Source organism: Bufo bufo, chromosome 1 (genome assembly GCF_905171765.1).
Source record: "Bufo bufo chromosome 1, aBufBuf1.1, whole genome shotgun sequence".
In the NCBI taxonomy this organism is placed as follows: Eukaryota; Metazoa; Chordata; class Amphibia; order Anura; family Bufonidae; genus Bufo; species Bufo bufo.
The window spans coordinates 702,613,606-702,626,886 of record NC_053389.1 but is presented as its reverse complement, the minus strand read 5'-3'; the positions used below and the strand labels follow the sequence as shown (position 1 = coordinate 702,626,886).

The window sequence follows — 13,281 nt, the reverse complement described above, 5'->3', positions numbered from 1 at the left end:
TTGTACATGGTGTTTGGTGTCTGACTGAGCACATGCTATTGTAGCCTTCTAGAAGCAAACAAGCAAAATACCTCTGGGAGCCCTAAGTGATTTTAGACCTTCCGATGCACATCTTTACTGTACATTCTCCTGATCTTAAAATTACTGCTAACGTGAACAGTTAACCACCTCAGCCCCCAGTGCTTAAACACCCTGAAAGACCAGGCCACTTTTTACACTTCTGACCTACACTACTTTCACCATTTATTGCTCGGTCATGCAACTTACCACCCAAATGAATTTTACCTCCTTTTCTTCTCACTAATAGAGCTTTCATTTGGTGGTATTTCATTGCTGCTGACATTTTTACTTTTTTTGTTATTAATCGAAATTTAACGATTTTTTTGCAAAAAAATGACATTTTTCACTTTCAGTTGTAAAATTTTGCAAAAACAAACGACATCCATATAGAAATTTTGCTCTAAATTTATAGTTCTACATGTCTTTGATAAAAAAAAAATGTTTGGGTAAAAAAAAAATGGTTTGGGTAAAAGTTATAGCGTTTACAAACTATGGTACAAAAATGTGAATTTCCGCTTTTTGAAGCAGCTCTGATTTTCTGAGCACCTGTCATGTTTCCTGAGGTTCTATAATGCCCAGACAGTACAAACACCCCACAAATGACCCCATTTCTGAAAGTACACACACTAAGGTATTCACTGATGGGCATAGTGAGTTCATAGAACTTTTTATTTTTTGTCACAAGTTAGCGGAAAATTATGATTTTTTTTTTTTTTTTTTTTTTTCTTACAAAGTCTCATATTCCACTAACTTGTGACAAAAAATAAAAAGTTCTATGAACTCACTATGCCCATCAGCGAATACCTTGGGGTCTCTTCTTTCCAAAATGGGGTCACTTGTGGGGAAGTTATACTGCCCTGGCATTCTAGGGGCCCAAATGTGTGGTAAGGAGTTTGAAATCAAATTCTGTAAAAAATGACCAGTGAAATCCGAAAGGTGCTCTTTGGAATATGGGCCCCTTTGCCCACCTAGGCTGCAAAAAAGTGTCACACATCTGGTATCTCCGTACTCAGGAGAAGGTGGGGAATGTGTTTTGGGGTGTCATTTTATATATACCCATGCTGGGTGAGAGAAATATCTTGGCAAAAGACAACTTTTCCCATTTTTTTATACAAAGTTGTCATTTGACCAAGATATTTATCTCACCCAGCATGGGTATATGTAAAAAGACACCCCAAAACACATTCCTCAACTTCTCCTGAGTACGGGGATACCAGATGTGTGACACTTTTTTGCAGCCTAGGTGGGCAAAGGGGCCCATATTCCAAAGAGCACCTTTCGGATTTCACTCCTCATTTTTTCCTGAATTTGATTTCAAACTCCTTACCACACATTTGGGCCCCTAGAATACCAGGGCAGTATAACTACCCCACAAGTGACCCCATTTTGGAAAGAAGACACCCCAAGGTATTCCGTGAGGGGCATGGCGAGTTCCTAGAATTTTTTATTTTTTGTCACAAGTTAGTGGAAAATGATGATTTTTTTTTTTATTTTTTTTTTTCATACAAAGTCTCATATTCCACAAACTTGTGACAAAAAATAAAAACTTCCATGAACTCACTATGCCCATCAGCGAATACCTTGGGGTCTCTTCTTTCCAAAATGGGGTCACTTGTGGGGTAGTTATACTGCCCTGGCATTCTAGGGGCCCAAATGTGTGGTAAGTAGGTAAATGACCTGTGAAATCCGAAAGGTGCTCTTTGGAATGTGGGCCCCTTTGCCCACCTAGGCTGCAAAAAAGTGTCACACATCTGGTATCTCTGTATTCAGGAGAAGTTGAGGAATGTGTTTTGGGGTGTCTTTTTACATATACCCATGCTGGGTGAGATAAATATCTTGGTCAAATGCCAACTTTGTATAAAAAAATGGGAAAAGTTGTCTTTTGCCAAGATATTTCTCTCACCCAGCATGGGTATATGTAAAATGACACCCCAAAACACATTCCCCAACTTCTCCCGATTACGGAGATACCAGATGTGTGACACTTTTTTGCAGCCTAGGTGGGCAAAGGGGCCCATATTCAAAAGAGCACCTTTCGGATTTCACAGGTCATTTTTTACAGAATTTGATTTCAAACTCCTTACCACACATTTGGGCCCCTAGAATGCCAGGGCAGTATAACTACCCCACAAGTGACCCCATTTTGGAAAGAAGAGACCCCAAGGTATTCGCTGATGGGCATAGTGAGTTCATGGAACTTTTTATTTTTTGTCACAAGTTAGTGGAATATGAGACTTTGTATGAAAAAAAAAAAAAAAAAAAATCATCATTTTCCACTAACTTGTGACAAAAAATAAAAAATTCTAGGAACTCGCCATGCCCCTCACGGAATACCTTGGGGTGTCTTCTTTCCAAAATGGGGTCACTTGTGGGGTAGTTATACTGCCCTGGCATTTTCCAGGGGCCCTAATGTGTGGTAAGTAGGTAAATGACCTGTGAAATCCTAAAGGTGCTCTTTGGAATATGGGCCCCTTTGCCCACCTAGGCTGCAAAAAAGTGTCACACATGTGGTATCGCCGTATTCAGGAGAAGTTGGGGAATGTGTTTTGGGGTGTCATTTTACATATACCCATGCTGGGTGAGAGAAATATCTTGGCAAAAGACAACTTTTCCCATTTTTTTATACAAAGTTGGCATTTGACCAAGATATTTCTCTCACCCAGCATGGGTATATGTAAAATGACACCCCAAAACACATTCCCCAACTTCTCCTGAGTACGGCGATACCAGATGTGTGACACTTTTTTGCAGCCTAGATGCGCAAAGGTGCCCAAATTCCTTTTAGGAGGGCATTTTTAGACATTTGGATACCAGACTTCTTCTCACGCTTTGGGGCCCCTAGAATGCCAGAGCAGTATAAATACCCCACATGTGACCCCATTTTGGAAAGAAGACACCCCAAGGTATTCAATGAGGGGCATGGCGAGTTCATAGAAATTTTTTTTTTTTGGCACAAGTTAGCGGAAATTGATATTTTTAATTTTTTTCTCACAAAGTCTCCCGTTCCGCTAACTTGGGACAAAAATTTCAATCTTTCATGGACTCAATATGCCCCTCACGGAATACCTGGGGGTGTCTTCTTTCCGAAATGGGGTCACATGTGGGGTATTTATACTGCCCTGGCATTCTAGGGGCCCTAAAGCGTGAGAAGAAGTCTGGAATATAAATGTCTAAAAAATTTTACGCATTTGGATTCCGTGAGGGGTATGGTGAGTTCATGTGAGATTTTATTTTTTGACACAAGTTAGTGGAATATGTGACTTTGTAAGAAAAAAAAAAAAAATTCTGCTAACTTGGGCCAAAAAAATATCTGAATGGAGCCTTACAGGGGGGGGGGATCAATGACAGGGGGGTGATCAATGACAGGGGGGTGATCAATGACAGGGGGGGTGATCAATGACAGGGGGGTTGATCAATGACAGGGGGGTTGATCAATGACAGGGGGGTGATCAGGGAGTCTATATGGGGTGATCACCACAGTCATTGATCACGCCCCTGTAAGGCTTCATTCAGACGTCCGGATGCGTTTTGCGGATCCGATCCATCTATCAGTGCATCCGTAAAAATCATGCGGACATCTGAATGGAGCTTTACAGGGGGGTAATCAATGACAGGGGGGTGATCAGGGAGTCTATATGGGGTGATCACCACAGTCATTGATCACTCCCCTGTAAGGCTTCATTCAGACGTCCGGATGCGTTTTGCGGATCCGATCCATCTATCAGTGGATCCGTAAAAATCATGCGGACATCTGAATGGAGCTTTACAGGGGGGTGATCAATGACAGGGGGGTGATCAGGGAGTCTATATGGGGTGATCACCACAGTCATTGATCACGCCCCTGTAAGGCTTCATTCAGACGTCCGGATGCGTTTTGCGGATCGGATCCATCTATCAGTGCATCCGTAAAAATCATGCGGACATCTGAATGGAGCTTTACAGGGGGGTGATCAATGACAGGGGGGTGATCAGGGAGTCTATATGGGGTGATCACCACAGTCATTGATCACGCCCCTGTAAGGCTTCATTCAGACGTCCGGATGCGTTTTGCGGATCGGATCCATCTATCAGTGCATCCGTAAAAATCATGCGGACATCTGAATGGAGCTTTACAGGGGGGTGATCAGGGAGTCTATATGGGGTGATCACCACAGTCATTGATCACGCCCCTGTAAGGCTTCATTCAGACGTCCGGATGCGTTTTGCGGATCGGATCCATCTATCAGTGCATCCGTAAAAATCATGCGGACATCTGAATGGAGCTTTACAGGGGGTTGATCAATGACAGGGGTGTAATCAATGACAGGGGGGGTGATCAGGGAGTCTATATGGGGTGATAACCACAGTCATTGATCACGCCCCTGTAAGGCTTCATTCAGACGTCCGGATGCGTTTTGCGGATCCGATCCATCTATCAGTGGATCCGTAAAAATCATGCGGACATCTGAATGGAGCTTTACAGGGGGGTAATCAATGACAGGGGGGTGATCAATGACAGGGGGGTGATCAGGGAGTCTATATGGGGTGATCAGGGGTGATCAGGGGCTAATAAGGGGTTAATAAGTGACGGGGGGGGGGGTGTAGTGTAGTGTAGTGGTGCTTGGTGGGACTTTACTGAGCTACCTGTGTCCTCTGGTGGTCGATCCAAACAAAGGGGACCACCAGAGGACCAGGTAGCAGGTATATTAGACGCTGTTATCAAAACAGCGTCTAATATACCTGTTAGGGGTTAAAAAAAACACATCTCCAGCCTGCCAGCGAACGATCGCCGCTGGCAGGCTGGAGATCAACTCTCTTACCTTCCGTTCCTGTGAGCGCGCGCGCCTGTGTGCGCGCGTTCACAGGAAATCTCGCCCATCGCGAGATGACGCATATATGCGTGACTCTGCGCAGGGCTGCCACCTCCGGAACGCGATCCTGCGTTAGGCGGTCCGGAGGTGGTTAAGGTACTATACTTTTTATTAGCTGCCTCCATGTCTGTGTCTATCTGCTTGTTTCTTACTCTCTCTTCTTCCCCCTTTTCTCTGATAAGATATGTGGCAAAACCGACCTCGCCACTGGGTTTTGGAGAGGACTGGCTGCTGGCCTCTTGCCCCTGGATTATGGGCCATATACTAACCTTTAAACCCCTGAACCTATTCAAGTGAATTTTGGATAGGGTTGTCCCCAAGTTATACTGTTTAAATTGATGTTAGTTATATGTATGGCCAATGTAAACTCACAAAGTTGTAACAATTTATAATAAGTGTAACTTGTCAGCTTGGGAGAAAAATGCTGGGTGTGTTTCTATTGTGCCATTGTCCCATTGTGTGTTTAAATGGTGATGTCTGTTCTGTTGTCCTCATATGTGTATTGGCGATCTCCCTTTGTCCTCAGAGATAATTGGATTGCTCCTCAGGTTGTCTCCGGGGACAGAGAGGAGGAGACCATGATGCATTGTGGGGATATGTTGTCCTATGTCACAGTCTTCATTCTGGTCCTCTGGGGGCGTGAAAGATTGGTTGCTGTAGTTACATTGTATGTGTTGTAAATTACTGATTGGTTGTATTTCAAACCCCTGTGGGCAGTACTATGTTTGTGGTTTATGAATAAAAGAGGCTGTACGTGAAGTACAGTCAGACCACTGCTTGACCCTCAACACGGAGCCTTGTCTCGTTATTGGGGGGATTCACTGTATGCTGTTAGAGGACCGATTGCCAGAAGTGTAAGCTGATCCCTGTTCGTCTGCTAGCAGCTATTCGTGAGGTTCCAGTTTGGAGTGCTACTTTGTATCCAGTTCGGGAGTTGGTGTTCTGCAGTAGCTGTGCCTGTCTCTCAGAAAGGGGCACATCGCCTGAACGGATTTTAACCCCTTGTCTGCTGAAACGGTCCGTTACATTGGTGGCAAGCAGCGGGATCGTTCCTACAGCCAGAAGGACAGCTACAGGAGACACCATTTCTTTGGATTCTACAATTTGAGGGCAACGCATGTCCCAGTACAGCGACCCTGACAGCACCAGAATGGAAACAGCAGTGGAGTACGATGAGGGTGTCATGGATGACCGAGATGCAGTCCGCAAAGGCATCTGGTACCAGGTACTGTGTATTGTGGAGTATATGCAGGACGGCAGACTCCCCACGGAAGACCAGCGGTTGCAGAAGCGAGTAGCCCTGCGGATGCCCTTCCTGGGAGAGCAGCCCCGGGAGGAATGGGTAAAGGAATTGGAACTCCTAGCATGGCGGGAGCTGTGGCTGGAAGATGCCTACCAGGCGCTCTGGTGGTATGGGGCACAGTACCTACCCAGGACAGCTGAGCATGACAAGCCGGAGGGAGAGGAGTTTGATGGTCCTGGCTTGTTATGGGAGACTTTTTCAGAGCTGGAGTTTGGGAGCCCTACACAAGCCCGGTTCCATGATCTCTTGGAATGGAGGGAGAGCAGGTATGACTGGGACGACACTCATGAGATTGAGCAGGACCTGGTCCACCTGGTGACACGGGAGATGGAGCTGGAACAGGGCTACCAGCAGCTGTTCCACGACAGTGAGAAGGCTCAGCATGACAGAAGGTGACAAACCCAGTCTCCATTCCCCATCGGCAGTGTGAAATGCAGGGAGAGGAGAGCAGCGTCCTCCCTCCCCAGCAGCAGGCTGAGTTACAGGGGGCAGAGGTAGTTGTTCCTGCCCCCCAGCAGCAGAGTGATTTTTTGGGTATTGGGAGCCCAGTCTCTATTCCCCAGCGGCAGGTGGAGTTACAGGGGGCAGAGACAGTCGGTCCTGTCCCCCAGCGGCAGTGTCCAGCAGGGAATAGAGAGCCCAGTCTCCTTTCCCCAGCAACAGGACACTGTATTGGGAGCGGAGACGGTCGGTCGCCCTCCCCAGCGGCTGGAAGTATGTATGGGAGATGAGCTCGTTACCCCCTCTCCCCAGCGGCAGCTTAACGCACCAGGGGCAGACAGTAAGCCCCACAACAGTGCAGATGGGACCGTGGTCTCTGCACTTACAGCACAGGGGGTAGAGACAGTCGGTCTCCCCCTCCAACAACCAGACTCTAACCAGGCTTCTTCCGTGGTAGCGCTGGCACCAGGGCAGAGTACCGCTGATCCCTGCCCACAAAGCAACCTCCACTCCAAGCCAGGGAGCAACACAGAGACCGGGAGTACCAGCTTCCAACATAACCTTGGTGGACTCACTGGACAGAGACAGGCTACTAAAGTAAACAGGTCCAGTATTTGGTTGTGGGTGGGCTGCCAGACTAACTCAGGTACCGACCGGCGTGAGGTCAGGTATCTGGTTAGTCTTCCCTGGGGGGGGGGGGGGGGGGGGGGAGATGTGTGGCAACCTCCTCGCCACTGGGTTTTGGAGAGGACTGGCTGCTGGCCTCTTGCCCCTGGATTATGGGCCATATACTAACTTTTAAACCCCTGAACCTATTCAAGTGAATTTTGGATAGGTTTGTCCCCAAGTTATACTGTTTAAATTGATGTTAGTTATATGTATGGCCAATGTAAACTCACAAAGTTGTAACAATTTATAATAAGTGTAACTTGTCAGCTTGGGAGAAAAATGCTGGGTGTGTTTCTATTGTGCTATTGTCCCATTGTGTGTTTAAATGGTGATGTCTGTTCTGTTGTCCTCATATGTGTATTGGCGATCTCCCTTTGTCCTCAGAGATGATTGGATTGCTCCTCAGGTTGTCTCCGGGGACAGAGAGGAGGAGACCATGATGCATTGTGGGGATATGTTGTCCTATGTCACAGTCTTCATTCTGGTCCTCTGGGGGCGTGAAAGATTGGTTGCTGTAGTTACATTGTATGTGTTGTAAATTACTGATTGGTTGTATTTCAAACCCCTGTGGGCAGTACTATGTTTGTGGTTTATGAATAAAAGAGGCTGTAAGTGAAGTACAGTCAGACCACTGCTTGACCCTCAACACGGAGCCTTGTCTCGTTATTGGGGGTATTCACTGTATGCTGTTAGAGGACAGATTGCCAGAAGTGTAAGCTGATCCCTGTTCGTCTGCTAGCAGCTATTCGTGAGGTTCCAGTTTGGAGTGCTACTTTGTATCCAGTTCGGGAGTTGGTGTTCTGCAGTAGCTGTGCCTGTCTCTCAGAAAGGGGTACATCGCCTGAACGGATTTTAACCCCTTGTCTGCTGAAACGGTCCGTTACAAGATATATTACAATGTTTCTTATATTCATCTGTACAATGATTTATGCAAAGTTGTGTAAAAGTTAGTAACTGTTTAAAGTTCTTAAATGTGGAAGTAATGTTTGGAAACACTTACTTTTTCATCATCCTCATCATCTTCTCCAATATCCATCCCATCCTGTAAGAAAATTAACAATTTTAAAACTTAAGCCAGCAATTACAGAGTACATACATAGCTCATATGAAAGATATACTGTTACCTAATCCAAGCTGTGGTTGTCTACATGTAACTGCACCATCTAATAAGTGCAGTATCTAATTATTTAAGGGGTTGTCCCCTTTGTTAAAGTAATGAGCTCAATTCACTACAAAGTTGATAGAGCTGTCTGCTTCTGGCTCTACTGCCAAATAGCTGATGAGCAGAGGTGCAGGGTGTTAGCTAGTGATCGTCTATCCTCAGGATAGACTATGACTTAATAAAAGATGGACTACCCCTTTGAAGGGGTTGTCCCACTACGCAGTTTTATGAATGTAACTACAGCTACACATACATGCACACTCCCTACAACTCTATGGAACTGGTGGAGATAGTGGAGCACTTGTACTCTCCATCAGTACAAATAAGTTGAATGAAGCCCAGTGTGCGAGTATTACCACTGCACCATTCAATGGGGCGAACACAGGGCTCCTGTTCTGGTGACTGACGAGGGCTCCAGCAGTTTTACCCCCACCAATCAAATAATTTACCCCCTTCCTGTGAATGAGTGATAAATCTTAGTAATGGGACAACCCCTTTAAGGACTGGCAGCATTTTCTGAAAAAACATGAAACCATATACTGTAAATGTACTCCTACCCATTGAGTGTATTCCATGAAATCCAATGGCTTAAATATATACATTCAGTATGTGAAGTTGTTATTTGTCGAAATGATGTAAAGGAAACCAATGCCCCCTCCAGACATTAAAGGATTAGAGGTGAGCAATCATTTTACTCCCTCAAGGAAGTCTAGTGCCTAGAGACCTTTTTTATAAGATAATTAGACTACCGCCACGGGATAAACACAATCACATTTTGTCTTCTGAAGGAAAAGCATATGTATTCTCTTCCTATAACTGAAATGAAAGTATAAGGCAAAAATCAATACTACTCTTTGCTTACCAGGTTGTCCTGAGTGCTGACCTTCCCAGTCGTGATCATGGTGAAGTTGTACACGAAGAGAAGGAGAAGAAACAAAGGTATCATGTAAAGCTCCAGATTCCAGAGGGTCACAACAAATATCTAAAATGTAAGACAAAATGAAAGACATAAGGACACATGGGAGTCTCTTCAATAAATCATATAGAATGGTGTAGTAGTGGATCATGTTTGAACAGAAATAACCATAAAAACTACAGGGTAGTTTGGTTGATTTCATACAAAAGAAATTCAGTATTTGTAGGCCACTGATGCGAAGAAAAAGTTGGGACTTAATTTCAGGAATCTCTAAGCAGTATTAAAGGGGTTGTCCCACAAAACGTATTCTACAGTTTTCAAACCAGTACCTGGATCTCAATACTTTTTTAAGTGCATGTAATTAAAAATGTTGCATAGCCACTGAGTTATTTAACCCCTTCAGGACCCTGCCATTTTTCACCATAAGGACCAGGCCATTTGTTTTGCAAATCTAACATGTGTCACTTTATGTGGTGATCACTTCAAAACGCTTTTACTTATCCAAGCCATTCTGAGAATGTTTTCTCGTCACATATTGTACTTCATGACAGTGGTAAAATGGAGTCAAAATATTTGATTTTTATTTATAAAAAAAATACCAAATTTACCAAAAATTTGGAAAACTTCAATTTTTACAATTTCTATTTCTATGCTTTTAAAACAGATAGTGATACCTCCTAAAATAGTTATTACTTTACATTTCCAATATCTCTACTTCATGTTTGGATCATTTTGTAAATTACAGTTTCTTTTTGTGGGATCTTAGAAGGTTCAGAAGCAAATCTTAAAATTTTTATGAAAATTTCCAAAACCCAATTTTTAAAGGACCAGTTTCAGGTCTGAAGTCACTTTGTGGGGCTTACATAATAGAAACCACCCAAAAATGGCCCCATTTTAGAAACGACACCCCTCAAGGTATTCAAAACTGGTTTTACAAACTTTGTTAACCCTTTAGGTGTTCCACAAGAATTAAAGGAATATGTAGATGAAATTTCAGAATTTAACTTTTTTAGCAGATTTTCCATTTTAGGCTACTTTCACACTAGCGTTCGGAGCGGATCCGTCTGATGTTTCATCAGACGGATCCGCTCCGATGATGCAGACGTTCGCATCCGTTCAGAACGGATGCGTCTGCATTAAAACTTAGAAAATTTTCTAAGTGTAAAAGTTGTCTGAGCGGATCCGTTCAGACTTTACATTGAAAGTCAATGGGGAACGGATCCGCTTGAAGATTGAGCCATATAGTGTCATCTTCAAGCGGATCCGTCCCCATTGACTTACATTGTAAGTGTGGACGGATCCGCTCGCCTCCGCACGGGCAGGCGGACACCCGAACGCTGCAAGCAGCGTTCAGGTGTCCGCTCACTGAGCGGAGCGGAGGCTGAACGCTGGCAGGCGGATGCATTCTCAGTGGATCCGTCTCCAATGCGAATGCATTGGGGCCAGACGGATGCGTTCGGGGCCGCTCGTGAGCCCCTTCAAACGGAGCGCACGAGCGGACACCCGAACGCTAGTGTGAAAGTAGCCTTAATCAATTTTTTCCCAGTAACAAAGCAAGGGTTAACAGCCAAACAAAACTCAATATTTATTACCCTGATTCAGTAGATCACAAAAACACCCCACAAGTGGTCGTAAACGGCTGTAAGGGCACACGGCAGGGTGCAGAAGGAAAGAAACGCCATATGGTTTTTGGAGGGCAGATTTCACTGGGATAATTTTAAGTTTCCATGTCACATTTGAAGACCCCCTGATGCACCCCTAGAGTAGAAACTCCCAAAAAGTGACCCCATTTTGGAAACTACGAGATAAAGTGGCAGTTTTGTTGGTACAATTTTAGGGTACATATGATTTTTGGTTGCTCTATATTACACTTTTTGTGAGGCGAGGTAACAAAAATAGCTGTTTTGGCAGTTTTCCCATTTTTAGTTTTTTACAATGTTCATCTGACAGGTTAGATCGTGTGCTATTTTTATAAAGCAGGTTGTTACAGATGCGACAATACCAAATAGGACAACTTTTTTTGGTTGTTTCAGTCTTACATAATAAAGCATTTAAAAAAAAAATAATTTTTAAGTGTCTCCATATTCTGAAAACCATAGTTTTTTTTTCTTTTTTGGGCGACTATCTTATGTAGGGGCCCCTTTTTTTCGATATGAAATGAAGTTTTGATTGGTACTATTTTAGGGTGCATATGACTTGGTATTACACTTTTTGTGATGTAAGGTGACAAAAAAAATGGCTTTTTTTATTTTTTATTTTTTTTAAAGGTGTTCATCTGAGGGGTTAGGTCATGTGATATTTTTATACAGCAGGTTCTTATGGACGCCGCAATACCCAATATGTATATTTGATTTATTTAAGTTTTACACAATAACAGCATTTTTGAAACAAACAAAAAAATCATGTTTTAGTGTCTCCATATTCTGAGAGCCATAGTTTTTTTTATTTTGTGGCTGATTGTTTTATGTAGGGGCTCATTTTTTGCGGGATGAGGGGACGTTTTGATTGGTACTATTTTGGGGGGCATACACCTTTTTGATCGCTTGGTGTTGCACTTTTTGTGATGTAAGGTGACAAAAAGAAAATTGTTGTTTTAGCACAGTTTTTATTTTAGTTTTTCTAGGGCATTCAGGTGAGGGGGTGGATCATGTGATATTTTTGTAGAGCCGGTCGTTACGGACGTGGCAATACTCAATATGTCTGATTTCTTTTCTTTTTTGACAATTTTATGTGTTTTATTTTGGGGATTTATTTATAAATTTTCTTACTTGAAACTTTTTTTATTATGAAAAACACTTTATTAACTTTTTTTAAAAACTTTTTATTTTTGTCCCACTCTGGGACTTCAACTTCTGAGGGCTGGATCTCACAGGCTTTCCGAAGAAGGCAAGCCCCGATGTCTATGGAAGGCATCGGGCTTGCCTTCTCTGCCATTGGGTCCCCGCCACTGCAGTGCGGGGACCCGATGGGGAAGCGGAGGGCACCCGTACCCTCCGCATGCAGCGGTCAGCTTTGTCCGTGGCATACAAGGGGTTAACACGTCAGTGACTGCCGGGTCTGTGCCGCTGATCGGGCGGGCGCAGCTCCTGCACCCGACCGATCTGCCCGCCGTACATGTACAGAGAGGGTCCTTAAGGGGTTAATAAATTGTATCTGTATAGTGCCACAATTTCTTATTTCTTTGACCTGCTCACTGAGAAGTTTCATCTTTCAACTGCCTCCTAAGCTGTGATAGGGAGAGCATGGACACGTCCCCTGAGCTGCAGCAGAAGGGACACTCCCCTTTGAGCTGTTAGCTTGACATAAATCTAGCAGAGCAACAAATGGGGAGATCTCTGAATTCAGCTGAGGTACAGGGCTGGTTCTGGCTTGGTTAGAAAAAGGTTGTCATGTACTATATGATGTCTAATTTTCATTGTTTACATTATTCATTGGATAACCCCTTAGAGAGAAAATCCTGGGGCTCACCACTGACAACGGGTTTATTTTTTTTTTCGCACAGCTACATCCATTTACCTAGAGCTCTCATGATGAGCCTTGTTTGGCAATCTCTATGCATGTAGTGTGTTCTTATACATGGATGCAGCAGTGTAAATAAATCAGTCTGCTCCCAGAATCTAATTCAGAGATCCTGCTTATAAGAATTTTAATGATCCTTAAAAGCAATGTCCCCAAGGATTAGAAAAACATGCATTATTCTTGTGAGAAATACATCCACGCACATCCATGGGTTATGCGGTAATGCAGCTCAGCTGTATTAAACTGAACAGAATGCAATACCACATATAACCTCTGGAAAGGTTTAACTTTTTCAAACTAAGGCAGCCATGTTTTTTTTTTTTTATCCTGGGTATTCCTCTCTCATAAAGTGTATGCATAT

General features: G+C 43.8%; 1 protein-coding gene across 3 annotated transcripts in view; it reads right to left on the bottom strand.

Annotated features, from left to right (window-relative positions):
* The window catches only part of MCTP2 (multiple C2 and transmembrane domain containing 2), a 209,316-nt gene that overhangs the window by 14,653 nt on the left and 181,382 nt on the right, over positions 1-13,281 (bottom strand). For all 3 annotated transcript variants that reach the window (XM_040414208.1, XM_040414210.1, XM_040414209.1), the window contains exons 18-19: positions 9,348-9,467; positions 8,324-8,365 (exon numbers count right to left, since the gene is read on the bottom strand). In XM_040414208.1, coding sequence (XP_040270142.1) covers positions 8,324-8,365; positions 9,348-9,467 — 162 coding nt within the window. The remainder of the gene's footprint in view (positions 1-8,323; positions 8,366-9,347; positions 9,468-13,281) is intronic.